The sequence below is a fragment of the Ceratotherium simum genome, chromosome 16, assembly GCF_057802395.1.
Source record: "Ceratotherium simum simum isolate JZ-2026a chromosome 16, ASM5780239v1, whole genome shotgun sequence".
Lineage (NCBI taxonomy): Eukaryota > Metazoa > Chordata > Mammalia > Perissodactyla > Rhinocerotidae > Ceratotherium > Ceratotherium simum.
In genome coordinates, this window is record NC_141915.1 from 48,496,025 (window position 1) to 48,511,621 (window position 15,597).

Genomic DNA, 15,597 nt, shown 5'->3' on the forward strand with positions numbered 1-15,597 from the left:
GTCCAGCCCACGCCCTGTGGCCAAATCAAACCCAGGCTGGCACCTCCTTCTAACTTGCCCTCAGGCACACCGTGGACTCCCAGCAGCCCTGACACCATCACTCTGAGGCTTAGCACAGAAATCATCCACCTAACCGGAAACGTGGAACCTGGAAAAGAGGCTCCAGGCCCAGAGCAAGATGGACGGGAACCCCTGGGGCCAGTGGGCCGGTGCAAGAGAAACGGGAGGCAGGGTGCGCAGTGGTGACCCCCGCAAACCCCACACCTGCCTGTGGATCCACAAACCAGCGGGGCATCGCCAGAGCCCGGAGGCCATCAGGAAGCCCTGTGACAATGACATAACTCAATGCAAGCCTGGTTTCTCTAGAAGCCTTCAGAATGTACGGCTGGGGGGTTGACTTTGTGCTTGAATTGTTGAAGGCAGGTGTGAGAAGCATAGCTGGTGGGCTGGCACCCCACGCCCGGATGGTTAAGCTGCCGCTCCAACAGGCTCTCTCCGTGGAACCTTCTGTGATCTTCTCCACCAGAATGTCAGCAGCAGGAGGGCAGAGCTCTGTTTTGTTCGCTGCTGTATCCCATGTGCCTAATACAGTGCCTGGCACATAGTAGGCCCACAGTAACTTTTTGTTAAATAAGTGAATAAATAAATTCTCATGAACCCTCTTCTCCTGCAAACATCAGCCCCCAGAGCTCGCTATCCTGTGCTTCTCCATATTTTCGGGATCAATAGTCTGGACAGAGACCAGAGGACCAATACTGGGAAACGCAGGCCTGATGGCCGTAGTGACTGTCACCTTGGCCTGTCCCTCTGGCTCCAAGCTCACAGGTACCTGCACTCTGGAGCTCAGTTTCTGGGCCAATTCTGCCTGTTTCTGCAGCCCCATAGTGGAAAAACACCTCCTTGTTGGAGGGTCAGCTCTGCCCTCCACCCCAATTCCACCGGAATCTGGAGATCACAGGCCCTGAAGCCCGCATCCCCCACTTCCTCGGACATGTTAACGAACCTGGTCTCCCCACAGCCTACACTGGAGGAGAACATTTCCTTCCCAAATGAGCTTTAACTGCTGTTGTGCTGTCACCATCATTTTATTTGGGAAAATCACTGCTGGGCCCTCTCGGCCCTCACGCCCTTCCCAGGGCACCGCTGGGGGGTTTGAGGACAGCAGGAGCCTAAACCTGGACGGACAAGGGCACAGCACACTCTTGGTTTGCCCCTCCAGATCCTCCCTCCGCCTCTCTCCATCCTACTCAGGGCCCTGGGAGGCTGCCGCCATGGACCAAATCATCGGGCTCCCTCGACTCCGGCTTTGGGAGGAGAATTCGGGTGAGACAGTTATTCCCCTGGCGTCCTTCCTGCGGGCTGCAGATGAGGTGGCCGCATTCCTTCACAAATGCCACCGCTCCTGCCAGTCTGCCCTGTCCTTACGGCTCCCCTCCTCCAGGTCCCCAGATCTGCCTCTCTCACCTGTTCAGGCCTCAGTGTGTAAGGGCTCCTGCCATGGCCAGCCCTGGGGTGCTCACCATCCCTTGCCAGTTGCCTTTAACCTTGCCTACAGCTTTGTAAAGAGTCCTTCCCCAAACGCCCTTCATTCGCCCCGTCTGAGGAGGCATCTGCCTCCCGCTGGGACCTCAGGAAGCCACATCATCTGACCTCTGGGCTGATGCATCATGAGGCCAATCCAGAAAGAGATCCCAGAGCTCTGGGGACCACGAGGGGGACAGAGGCAGGGGAGTAAAGAGGAAGAGCCAGCACCAATGTCCATAACCTCAGGCAAGTTCAAGTGGGAAATGGAGAGGGAATGGTTTGTTTCTCCAGTGCCTCCTTCCTCACAGACCCCGGGTTAGTCAATGTGGAAAATCTACCCTCAGAGCCTTAAGAACCACCTGCTTGTCCTGGGTGGGCAGAGAAGGGCAGGTTCGGAGTCAGAGTTGACTTTCAGTTGGGCCATCCCAGCTGGGCTGAGCACCAGGGGCCGCCCTAGAAGGCTGTGTAGGCTACACACTGTACAACTGGAAGGGTGTCATTTATACCAGTCTATGCAAGTGGCATCACTCGAGTTATTGCAGTGTGCAACCCGAACAACCATTTGTGGCGGCCCTGTGGAATACCATTTGCTTGGTTCAGTGTTGGTGCCCAGAAGGCAGAAAGAGAGGACAGGCGGGAGGGAGGCACATGTGGCCAGATTATTTCAGGTTCTGTGCCTGGCCAGAGCAGCCTGACACTGCCACATATTCCATGGGAACCACACGCTGTTCTATTTCATCAGATGACTCAGAACCCAAACCCTTTCTCTTAGGAAAAAACGATCCATGAGCAGGTGCAGAGTGAATTGCACTTCCTCTGAGGACACTGGTATCGATTCTCCATAAATGAAGCCGGCCTGAGCCGCTGGGGGTGCTGCTGGGAGCAGCTCCGCATGTGTCCTGGCTGATGTGAAAGGGGACAATGATTTCCAAATGGTGCTGTTGTTTCCATTTCCAGCCTCCTCCCCTGGCTGTGCCTGCATCCTTCCTCCTGGGCCCCAGGGATGAGATCCGGATTTAGGGCGTGGGGCTGGGTTTGTCCTATGGGGCTCAGCGCAGGCTGTGACTTCCAGGCTCCAGTCCGGGGCCAGCCCCGCCACGGGACCCGGCAGGAGCAGGGGCTCCAGGGGCAGCTCATGGGCAGAGGTGGTGGCTCCACCGGTTGGTGCTGAAAACACTGAAGGCCCACATGTCAGAGGCTGCTCCTGCGACCTTCCTCGCCTTCTCCCACAGGCTGCCTGGCACCCTGCCAGGCTGTCTTAGCGTGCGACTTAATCTGCTTTTTCAAGAACAGAAGCGGGGTGTGTGTGGGGCGGGGCAGGCTGGTCCAGCATTGGCAGGGCACTGTGCTTGGGGTGCAGACCCCCAAGGATGGTCACATGGGAAGTCTATGTCCTTACCCTCTTTGCCTCAGGCCCAGCTGCAGCAATCAGCTCCTCCGAGGCGGCCACGCCTGGCAGCCTTGGACAGTGGATGCCCACACCCGCATCCGCTCCTCCCAGGCCTCAGTCTCCCTGGACATGGGTCTATCAGCCAAGTAACTCCACTGGGTACCCAGCATGACATGGTGGCGATGAACAAAACTCCATCCTCTGAACTAACCATTTCTGATTCAGAAAGGGAGTGACGAGAGCAGCCACGAGAAGCAGCCCTTCCAACCCCGACACGGTCAGTCTTTCCTCCAGCCGCCTCCCCACCTCCGACCCCCCTCCGCACACAAAGGAAGCGAAGGATTCTTGACACTCACGTAGGAGATACTCAGAGCTGTCATGGTCATAATCATTGTCCTCTGGGAAGTGATTGATCCGGAAGCAGTGCCCTTTATAGATCCCTGGAGGGAACAAGAGGAAAAGAGTGCTGTAAATGTCCCACAGGTTCATGCGTCCATTTATCCCAGACTCGTTTACCGCGTGTGCCAGGCTCTGCGCGGGCCCAGAGAGAGAAGAAAGGCCGCTCAGGTGTCCCTGGTCTGGTGGGGGGATGGGCACACACACAGAGAACGTCTGCACAGTGCCCCACAGGTGACCATATCATCTATGGTCCCTGTCTGGACACCCGAGAGGGTGAAAGAGCACACCATCAATAATACGCAGGGACAAGAGGCATCAAGTGGAACTGCCCTGGGCAAGCAGGACGTGCGAGCCCCCGACCCAGGGGGACTACAGAGGCAAGTCTTGACAAATGACAAAGAATATGCCACTGGGAACAGGAGGGGAAGCCTGGCGTTTCTGGGGAGCCTCTAGGCAGAGGAGGAAGCCATGAAAAGGCAGGGCTGGGGTGGGAGCCTGGCGTGTTTGGGGAGGGAAGGGAAGCTCTGTGGTTGGGTTCTGAGTCATCTGATGAAATAGAACAGCATAGAAGAACCTGTGTAGAGAGAGGGGCTGGGGCTGCAGAGGGGGCTGGTGGCCGTGTAGGGGGTGCTGTGGGTCAGGTAAGTCAGGATGGAATCTGCCCCCATGGTGTCTGTCTGTCTGTCTTATCCTCTCTCTCAAACACACAGTTATGGTTACTCCCTCCTAAGGTACAAGCCTGATTACACAGAGTTGGCAAGATGATTCTGACCCCTTCACTCAGTGTGATGGTAGTGATGGTAGGAAGAGAACGTGGAGCCATAGAAACTTCCCGAAAGGCTGAGACCGTCTCCTGCCTGGTTTCCCCTCCCCATTCTGAGAAGTAGCCTTCACAGGGTGGGAGACCGGACACCCTGGGTAGTTTAGTAACTGCAGGAGGACAGGCCAGTCCTCCCTTCCAGAATCTTCCATCCAGCTCTCCCAGCCCCTGCTCCCCTGCAGTCTGGAAACGCCCAGCACAGACCTGGACACATGCGCACAGCGTGTCAGGCCCTGCCCTGCCAGCCAATCCCCACCCCCGGGGTCAGCCCTCCTGCTCCTGCAAGGAGCTCATCTTCACACCCCCACATGGCTGGGGCTGGGGCTGTTTCCAACTGGGGCGAATTTTGTTCTGCAGCTGCTGCCGAGTGTCCCGCTGGCCTCCTGCAGCCTGGCCTGACCTCTGGGTCAGGAGCACAATGTGGGAAGCAGGGCCTGTGCCAGACCAGCACCCCTCTCTGGGGACGTCAATCAGGAGGCCCCTGACGAGCTCGGGGCACACTGCTTCTCCACTTGTTTACAGTTAGCTGGCTCACCAGCTGCCTCCAAGCTGTCCCCTCTGCCGGGTTCCTTAGCTGCAGCCTCCAGAGAGCTGGGGTGCTGATCAGGATCCTGCATCCTGAAGGCCCACGGCCTCGAGGGCCACTGGCAGAGGGCTGGGCTTGGTCAGGGGTGGTGGGAGACAGAGTGAGGGTCTCAGAGGTGATGCTTTGAGTGGTACATGCTGGAAGTGTTCTCTGTGCCAGGTCAGGCATGAACAACTTAGTTACCCACCTCGGTCTCCTCATCTGTAGAATCGGGATAACCATAGGCCTTATCTCCTGGGGGTCTCAGGAGAATCACACGAGATAAGACTTGAAAGGCACTGCTGATTCTTGGCCCATGGTGATGGCTCAGAGGAGGTTCATTGCTGTTGGATCTAGAAATCACCCACCCTCTTCTCCACGGGTCCTCGCTCGTTCGTGAGTGGCAGAGTTGGCAGAGAACCCCAAGGGTTAATAGCAAGTGGAAAGAGCAGCTGGTGTCAGGATGGCCGGAGGTGGGGGCACACAGAGGCCTGAGTGAGCCAGCCACGCCCCCGCCTCCCTCCTGGCTCCCACATCCCAGATTTGAGATGTTCGTGGAGATACAGAGCAGGCATTTTCCAGGCGTGGGTGGGCTGGGCGGAGGTCTCTGCTGTTTTCCTCCCCTACCAATGTTTTGGGCTACTTCATGGGTCTAAACAAAATCACGAAGTCGCACATGCCTGTTAGAACACGTCAAACAGCAAGAAGTTGAAAAAGAAACAGTAAACAATCTCTCTCTTCAGACTCGTCTTCTAGCGGTCAACAGCCTGCTGTGTATCTTCCCACATGCTTGTCTGTGTGCACACCTACACAGGGACACGTAAGTGAGGTTCCCCCTTATTGTTTAAAAATTAAACTTTTTACTGGAGATAATTGTAGATTTACACGCAGTCATAAGAAACGGTACAGAGAGATCCCAGATACTCCTTACTCAGTTTCTCCCATGGTGACATCTTGTAAAGCTATAGTATCACAGCCAGGACGCCGACATTCCTAGTCAAGACACAGAATATTCTACCCACCGAGGATCCCTCATGTTGCCCTTTTATGGCCACATCCACCTCCCCTCCACCCCCAGTCCCTCCTTGACAGATGGCAACCACTAAGATGTTCTCTATTTGTAGTTTTGTCATTTCGAATGTTCTAGAAATGGAATCCTACAGCATGTAACTTTCTGGGATTGGCTCTTTTCACTCAGCATAATTCTCTCCAGATTCATCCCAGTTGTTGTACGTATCAATAGTTTGCTCCTTTTTATTGCAGAGTAATATTCCATGGCATGGATGTACCACCGTTTATGACATCTGGATTGTTTCCAGCTGTTACATCTGTGGTTTCCAGCTATTTCTAATAATGCTGCTTTGAACATTCATGTACAGGTTTTTGGGTGAACCTAAGTTTTCATTTCTTTGGGATGAACACCCAGAGGCCACTGCTGGGTCATATGATAGCTGCATGCTTAGTTTTATAAGGGGCTGCCAAACAGGTTTCAAGGATGGCTGTACCCATTTTTTAAATAGAATTATACACTTACTCTGTAACCCACTTTTTTCATTTAGCAACATGTACAAACATCTCTCCAGGTCAATACCTATAGATTTAACTTAAAAAAAAAAACTTTTGTTTATTAAAAAAACATGAGTTGATATTAATCCAAAAGTTGCTGAAAATCCTAGAAGGAAATGGCATAGGGACCAGGGGAATAAAGCTTGCTCCAATACTGATAATGCTCAAAGAAAAATATGCTTTGGCAGAAATGAGGAAGCCATATATTTATATATTCAACCTGAAAGCAAAGCTCAGGTTTTGAAACATTAGCTTGCACACAGACACGTTTGCTCCAAATGCCCCACCAATATATTTTGCTAACCTTTCCTCCACATTAGGGTGCTGTTTTATGTTTGCTAGAAATTGTAAATAGAAATTACACTGTCCAACATATTAACTCACTTCTTACACATTCTTTTTAGTGGCTGCATATGGTTTGTCAGTTCAACTATACCACAGAAATAGACGTTGCCCTTTCCGGGGGCTGTGTGGACACACTGTGGGGCCACTGCATGGACTTATGCTCAGAGATACATTGAATGCGTGCACTTGGCAGAGGCGCTTCCACTAACTAACCCCGTCCTTTCCTTTCTTCTCTCCTTTCCTCCTTCCACACCACGCTCTCCTGCACAGACTGAAAGAATGGGCATTGTAGTTGGTTGAACTGTGCGTCCTGGTACCTGTGAATGTGACCTCACTTGGAAATAGGGTCTTGAAAATGTAATCAAGTTCAGATGAGGTGGGCCCTAAATTCAAGGACCCAATGGTCTTACAAGAAGAGGGAAATTTGGACACAGACACACATGGGGCAGAAGGTCATGTGAAGCCAGAGGCAGAGATTGGAGTGATGCGTCTACAAGCTGAGGGATGCCAAGGATTGCAAAACTAGGACAAGGCAAGGAAGGGTTCTACCCAGGTTTCAGAGAGAGCGTGGCCCTGCTGACATCTTGATTTTGGACTTCTGGCCTCCAGGACTATGAGACAATAAATTTATGTTGTTCTGAGCCAACTGGTTTGTGATGATTTGTTATGGCAGCCTTAGGAAATTAACACAGACATGTGTGAGAGGTAAATCAACGTGCCTCATTCACTCGTCATTGGAGTTCAGCCTTGCAGGAAGGCAAACAGACATGTTAGGGCTTCCTGCTCCTCTGTTAGCTACAGGAGCCCATGGGCAATGTCTAAGAAGCCACATTTACTGGGCATCTGCAAAAGCATCTTCCTGTTGAGTGTGCTGCCATGAAACTCATGCAATCTCTCAGGCTTAAGCTTCCAAAGCAACTTTCCCAGTCATCTGGTTCAAGTCCCCACCAGGGGCCTGAACCCCCTCCAGTACCTCCTATTTGGGGACTGCCAGTGATGGGGACCTCACCACCTCCCAAGGCACTCCATTTTCAAACAGCTTTAAGTTCCTGAAAGGTCACCTGCCTCCACAACACTCCATCCACAGGTGCTACTTACAATCCCTGGGAATAAAAAAAAAAAATCCATCTATCATGCGTCGACCCTTCAAATCATTGACGAGAGGAATCATGTCTAATGGGATGGAAGCACAAGCTACTTTTCCAACTGTTCAGGATTCGGGGGTAAGCCCAAAGCTGAGGACAAGAGGTGACCTACAAGTTGCTAGCCGTTGGGACCAGACCCCTCCCCTGGCCATCTTATTGACAGGCAGGAAGCCTGACCCCACTCCCATCAACCTTATCCCCACCCCCCGTCTAAAGAAATGTGGGCTGTGGAGGAGGAGGGCACCGGTTGTCTTTGGCACATGGACAGTGAAAGAAATTGCTCCCTGTCCCTAGAGTCAAGAAATTGGGTATTTCCCCCAAATGAATGTCCCCTCTAGGTCAAACATCTTCAGTTCCTTCAGCCATTTCTTTATTGATGGTTCCAAGACCCTTCTCCAGCCTAGCTCCCTTCTCTGGGTCAGCTCCCAACTCCAGGTGCCCAGAAGCACAGCACCCACCACCAAACCCAACGTTCCAGCCTGGGTCTGACCAGCCCAGAGCTCGGAGGCACTGCTTCCTCCTCTTCTCTGGACCCCGTGCTTCTGTTAATGGGACATGGTGTTCCTGTCAACCCAGTCTCCCACGACTTTTTCCCAGGAGCTGTCTCACCTCCCCCAACCTGTTTTTGTCAAGTGGAGTGTTTAGTCCTAAGGACTTCACATTTATCCCTGTCAAATTTAATTTTGTTAGCAATGGCCTAAGGCATTTAATAGGGAGAAAATTAATGGCTGATGTGAGAAATAAGAGAGAAAGCCACTGCCAATCCACTTCACATGTGTTTTCTCTCGGTGAACGGGCCATTTACTGTGTTATCTATCAAGTGATATTCAGGGCAGTTAATTTTGAGATCCCGGACTGGCCGCCCTGCAGGAATACTGAGGTGCTCCTGGGGTCGCTGGCCTGTGCTCCCCAAGACACGGTGGCCCTCTCCCTCCTGAGGGTCAAGAAACCACTGGTGTGAAGAGACTTCGTTAGCCACGCGGCCCCAGGCGAGTTATTTCTTCCTCCATAAAACTTGGGAATTGGGCCAGAGGGAGCCCCTCCGGCTCTAGGATTTTAGGACTATTTTGTGGAGAAAAGATACAGGAGCATGCGTATATGTTGACATATCTATTCATCTACACACATCATGAACTACTTTGTTAAAGGTATTTCTATTGGCATAAGACACATCTAGAAAGAAATATCCTAAAATGTGTCCAGTGTCTGGGTGATAGGGTTACGAGTGAATTAAAATTTTCTTCTTTACGTTTTTTCTGAATTTTCTACAATGTCTGGAAATGAACCAATAAGGCTTACTAAAAGAAAAGACACGGAATCTTTGATTCTAAGTGAAAATGTGGTGGTGCGTCTGAAACGACCACAGACCTTCTCAGGTGTGGTAGCTGGTAAGCAGGGGGTGAACTGTGGCGGTGGGAGGGTGGGTGCATCTCCCCGTTGCCCTCCCTCTGGGCTGTGATGGTCATGCCCTGGGGTTATGCCCCTATAGACAGTGAGGGTGACCAAACCCCAGGACTCAGGGGGTTATGGGGATGTGGGACTTTCAGTGCTACAACCAGGAAAGTTCCAGGCAAACCAGGATGAGCTGGTCACCCTCTGAGTCGTTTCAAGGCGTGGCATCTGATGTAAATCTCCATAATGGGCCACCTCAGAGGTCCGTTGTAATTAAGGGAATCCTGGAGAAAAGCATGTTAGAAGGCAACTTAATAATAATGGTGATCATTCACATAATCCTTTCTGCTTGCAAAGCATTTTCACAAGCACTACTTCATTTAATCCTCAGAAACACTAATAGCAACGGACACCTATTGAGAGTGCACGGACACCCTCTGCCCCACCTCATACTTCTCTGCCCACCTTTCACTCCAGCCATACATCCACGCAGCAACCAGCTCCACACAGGTGTCACCTGCCGATACCTCGATTCAGCTGCACCAATTATTTCTTGCTTTTTGCCCACGGCACTGGGTAGGTTGCCCGGGGGGACCGCACTGCACACACGAATGTAACTGGAAGTTCGAGGGATTAGGACTCCCCCAACCCCCACCCCACGGTAACCTTTGAACAGGAGGATGGGAGCTGGTGGATAAATGTTCCCATCTTCCATCCCTTGGGTCCATTTTACCTGATTCCAGGGGGGAGTTCCAGCACCATCAAGCCCAGTGATGATCAACTCAGGGACACCCCTTGCCCTGGCTGTCTCTCTGTCTCGGTTTCACTGTCTCCAGCCTCCCTCACGTCAGCTCCCTGGGATGGCCCCCCAGATACACCCCTTGCACACAGGCCCTGGGCTCAGGCTCAGAGGAAAGCTAATGTGCTGAGCACGTCTGATACATGAGCCCGTTTCATCTTTGTAATGACGCTCCTTTGAAGATGGAAAAAGAGGCTTAGAGATGTTGAAAGACCTGTTTTCACAAGCCCCACTGCAGAGGCCCCGCTCTGAATCATTAGGCATTGTACCTTACTCCGTAAAGGAAAGTCTTCTTTGCACCATCTTAAAGAGGCTCAGGGGATGCCTGGAGTGTACGTGGCAGCGTGGTGGCCCCTGGACTCCAGCTTGTGGACGTCTCATCAAGTGTTCTTCCCACACCACCCTTTCCAAGAATCCTCCGTGAACGCAGGAAGGGGTTCTAACGCAGCGTGGGCCGCTGGTCTTCCTCCCCAGACAGATCGGGAAGTGAAACCAGATAGCAACCGAGAGTGCTGGGGTAGCGTCAGGAGAACGGTTTCCTGACAGGGAAGCAGGAGGCGATGGCATCTCCAGGCCTTGGAAAAGGCAGCTCCGGATCCACGGGGGCTGATGGAGCCGCAGAGGAGGACCAGCATGGCAAGGCCTCTCTCAGCTCCAGGACGGGATGTGTGTGAATACACAGCAAAAGGGGCAGGCAGAAGAGGGTGCTGATGGGCTTTTCCTGTTCACCCCGCATCCTCCATTCCTCTACTGAGCACACACTTCTGTGCCAGGCATGTTCCAGGTGCTGGAGCCACAGGACTGAGTCAGGCAAGGTCCCTGCCCCACGGAGCAGGCTCCCGCTCACGGGGAACTGACGACACAAGAAGATAACATAAACGACTCTCAGTGTCATTTCAGGAGGTGACACGGACTGGAAGGCAGGGGACAGGATCTGAGACGTCTTAGATCGTGAGCTCTTGTCCTGAAGTTGTGGCTGAGCTCAAAGCTGAGGTCAGGGCTCAGCTGTGGGGCTCACATCCGGGAACAGAGGACCCGCGGGGGCTGCTCGGAACATCCCTGTCATCCTCGCCCTCCCGGGTCAATATGAGGAGCGGAAAAGCCCACGTGAGGCCCAGCTGCTGACGGAGGCTGCCCAGACTGGAGGAGGTGAGGGTGAGAACCACAGGTGGGCCAAACATTCTACCAGCTTCATGTGAATCATCTTTTGTGTTGGAAAATAATCAAACAACATTTTTTTTTTCTAAATAGCTATCAATTTGGACGGTATGTTTAATAATCTGAAGTGGCCGTCTCCTAACTAGTCTAGATCAGGGAGGTTTCATGGGACTATACACTGTGAACTGGGTCATTGATTGCCAGTCACAGCCCTGGTCCAAGGGCCAAACGGACCACGTCCTTCTCTCAGAGTGGGGCACGTGGGAGGAGCTCAGAGTGCCTCCCCATCCTGGCGCCAGTCACCTGCTAGGACTGGTGTCTTCCCTGAGCTGCTTGTCTGTGATCCTGGCTCCCTACCCTAACCCCACCCTCCCACGGGAAGGGCCAGAACAGCCTAGCAGGACTGGAGGGCTGCACATTTCCAGGAGGACGCAGGCCTTTCCAGAAAGGACCCAGGACTTGGTGGAGGCCGTGAAGAACTGAGGGGTGGCAGGGCTGTGGCCAGGCCAATGGGTGGGAGGTAGGGGGAGAGTGTTATCCTCACAGTAAGAATCACAGCAAGGGTTTACTCAGCACCTATTTTGTCCAGGCAGTATTTTAAGCCCCTGGCATTTATTAACTCAATTCATCTTCACCCTAACCCTATGAGGTAGACAGGCTTACTGACACCGTTTGTGACTAAGTGCCCCAGCCAGGGTTCAAACCCAGGCTGCCCTGCTTCAGAGTCCACACCCTTACCTCCCACACTTTGGGGGCAGAAGGATGCAGCATGTTCTCAGAGGCACAAGTAGTTCTGATTGGCTGGAGCACGATGGGGAAGTGTGGGTCCCCAACACTTTTTATTGGTGGGAAAACTTGTTTTCCCAGACTCTTGGGCTAAGGGCATTGGCTGATGTTTGAGGCTGGATTAACCTTTCACTGGAAGGTGGAGATGCTCAAGCAGGAGGAATGGCAATCCACGGCCCACACCAGCCGGGACAGCGAGTGGTCAGGGAGGGGTGGACGCGAGGGCAGAGCTTGGCTAGGTGGAAGGTGAGGGCTTTCGAAAGGTGTCGACGTGTAGAGAGGGGGTGCTATGGTGGTCGGCCCAAGCAAAGGGCACATGGGACAAAGGCATGCAGGCAGGCCAGCCTTGTGTTCCAGAACCTCAGATGGCCTGGCGTGGGTAGAAAGCAGCAATGGGGATATAGAGGCAGGAGAGGCTGGGCTGCGGGTAGGGGTCTCGCATGGCAGGCTGAGGAGATGGGACTGTGCAGTCTCCATGGGAGTGACGAGGTTGGAGGGCCCTGTGAGGGGCAGCGGCCACTCCTGAAGGTTGCTGCGTGGGGTGAGGGCGGCAGGGAGGTGTAGAAAGAAGGCAGCACAGGGGAAGCGTAAGCAGTGTGCTCCATGTGGGGAGACCCTGATTCTCGTCCTTAGACGTGTTTGCAGACAAGGAACTGGAGGCCAGGATGGAAGTGACTTAGCCAAGATCCTTCCAGGGCAGAAAGACATGGTGTGTTCATTTCTAGGGCTGCCATAGCAAAGTACCACAAACCGGGTGGCTTAACCAACAGAGATTCATTGTCTCACAGTTCTGGAGGCCAGAAATCCAAGATCAAGGTGTGGGCAGGGTTGGTCCCTCCGAAGGCTTTGAGGGAGAATCTGTCCAGGCCTTTCCCCTAGCTTCTGATGGTCTGCTGGCAATCGTTGGCATCCCTTGGCTTGTGGAAGCATCACCTCGATTCCTGCCATCATCATCCACATGGTGTTCTCCCTATGTCTATGTCTGTCTCCAAATCCCCCCTTTTCACAAGGACGCCAGTCATACTGGATTAGGGCCCACCCTACTGACCTCATTTTAACTTGATTAGCTCTGTAAAGGCCCTATCTCCAAATACAGCCACATTCTGAAGTACGAGGATTAGGACTTCAACATAAGAATTTGGGGGACACAGTTCCGCTCATAACACAGGGTTGGGTGCAGATGCCCTGGCCAGGCGTCCAGGCCAGTATTCCAAGCCACCACCAACAAACCCAAGGCTCCAAGATTCTCTCACCCCTGGAGCTCTTTGCCCCGCCCTACCTCCTGCTCCCACAGTCCCCCCTCAGAGCTCCCCCTTATAGTTCCTCCACTTCGCCTGTCTCCAAAGAACCCTCCTAATGACTATGATTTCCCAGTTGGCACACTCCGGTGTCCTCCTATGACTGGCCTCTCTCCAGCTGCAGCGAGGCAGGCTGTGGGGAAACCGCTCCTCCGGTTCCTATAGAGAAACTCCAGGCTCTGAGAGGCAGCGTGGGCTGGGCTGGACTTTCTTGGGGGAGCCCTAGCTCCCTGACTTGTAAGTGACTCTCTGTGAGACCCTGTTAGGTCACTATGACCTTCAGTTGCTTCCTCGAACTTCCATTTACTGAGCACCTGCTGTATGCTAGATGCTGGGGACCCAGACATGCGGCAGAGTATCTGCTCACTAAAAACTCCTGTCCTCTTCTTACTGGGCACACGGCTACGGCTACACTGTATTTGTCAGCTTCCTTTGCAGTTAGATGTGGCCACGTGACCAACTTGGCGAATGGAACGAGAGCAGAAGTGATGTGTGCCCTTCCTGGACAACTCTCTAGAGAAGTGGGTGTGCCCCCCAACGCCACTGCCTCCCCCACCAGCCACAGGGAATGGCAGAACCACGAGACGGGATGGCCTGGGTCCCTGAATCCCATTGTGGAGGAAAGCTGTTCACTAAGAGGACTACTCACTTTGAACTGTTACATGAGCAATAGATCCACTTCCATTATGTTTAAGACATTATGCATTTTGGCATGTTTCTGTTACAGCAATAATCAAAAATACAAGAAGAGAACAAGACAGACATGGTCTCTGCCATTCTGGAGGTTTCTAGTTACAGTTGTTCAATTATGATTGAGGAATGGAGTCTGAAAGAGGAGCCCAGAGTTTTGGAGAGTACGTCATTGAGGAACCTGGCCCAGGCTGCAGAGCAGAGGCCAGGAAAGCTTCTTCTCACCTGGAAAATGGGGAAATATTTTTACAATCTCTCAGAGCTGAAGTGAGGCCCAATGAGACACATGTTGGTCAAAGCATTTTGAGAAGGATAAATCCTGAGGATGTTGTGAGGGTGAGTATACAATGTCTAACTCTTGTTTCCTTTTTTTTTTTTTTTTTTGGTGGGGAAGATCAGCCCTGAGCTAACATCCGTGCTCATCCTCGTCTTTTTTTTGCTGAGGAGGACCGGCTATGAGCTAACATCTATTGCGAATCCTCCTCCTTTTTTTCCCCCCAAAACCCCAGTAGATAGTTGTGTGTCATAGCTGCACATCCTTCTAGTTGCTGTATGTGGGACGCGGCCTCAGCATGGCTGGAGAAGCGGTGCGTCAGTGTGCGCCCGGGATCCGAACCCGGGCCGCCAGCAGCGGAGTGCACGCACTTAACCGCTAAGCCACGGGGCCGGCCCTAACTCTTTTGTTTCTTGGAGATGCCTTCAGACTAGACTATTTTCCAACCAGAGTTTGGGGGGGAGCCCTCCATGTCCTCTCCATGGCCAAATACTCGGGATTCGGAGCCTGGGCAGCCCCTTTGGGCAACGATGCCACCTACCACCAGTGCCGGGACAAGTTTCACATGTGCTCTCTTCTTCTTCTGATAGTCATAGCTTAGAGTCACGGAGGTGCCTCGTTGTCCCTACTTGACCTGTTTGGGGTCTTTCTTTTGATAGAGACATGGTTCATCCATTCAACCCTCTGCCCACTCTTTCTTCAATTCAGTATTCACCTACTGATGCCAGGCCCTGTGAGAGTCCAAAGACACGGCCCTGCCGGCGAGAACTTATAGCCTCGTTGGGGAGGTGAGTGTACATATCACCTTAGAACAAGAGACCCAGTGACACGTGCTGGGAGGGAAGTGGCAGGTTAGCAGAGTTTCAAAGAACAAGGGTAAGTGCTGGATGGGGTGTTGGAGCTGGAGAGCAGGCAGTAGCTGACAGATGGTGGCCAGGGCAGAGGGAAAGCCCAGAGGCATGTTTGAAGTGTGAGCTTCTGAAAGACAGCATGCATGGGGAGTTGCGGGGGTGGGGGTGGGGGTGGGGGAAACTGAGGCTGAAAAAAGTAGGTGGGGCTCCAGTCACGGAGGTGGCCTGGATGACCCTGTAAGGGGACTGGATTTAACGCCATCAGCTCTGAGGTGCCGCCGTGAGCTTTCCTGAAGCTGGAAAAGTCTCCTCACGACTAATGCAGGGAGCTCTAGTCCCTCGGGGCCCTGCACGTCTGTGATTCTATTCCCAGCCTGGCTGGGTGTCATTTGACCCCTTAGGTTTGAAAGCCCCACCCTGGGACCCCTTGGGTGTCTTATTCTAGTCCCAGAGGAGCCCAGCTGCCTGGCAGATCGCAGGCTATGCTCCCCAAGGATTAACAAGCTCTCCCTTCATCGCTTCCCCTCACATTGGAGCGCCTTGTGAGGAGGGACACATTTAAATCTTGGCTCAGAGTTGGCAGCTTCCTGCAGCT

The 15,597-nt window shown here is 52.9% G+C and overlaps 1 protein-coding gene across 1 annotated transcript in view; it reads right to left on the reverse strand.

The window, feature by feature from the left end:
• CACNG4 (calcium voltage-gated channel auxiliary subunit gamma 4) overlaps positions 1 to 15,597 on the reverse strand; it is a 61,680-nt gene that overhangs the window by 9,539 nt on the left and 36,544 nt on the right. Inside the window, exon 2 of the mRNA XM_004432676.3 lies at positions 3,271 to 3,354. Within this exon, the coding sequence (XP_004432733.2) occupies positions 3,271 to 3,354 (84 nt within the window). The remainder of the gene's footprint in view (positions 1 to 3,270; positions 3,355 to 15,597) is intronic.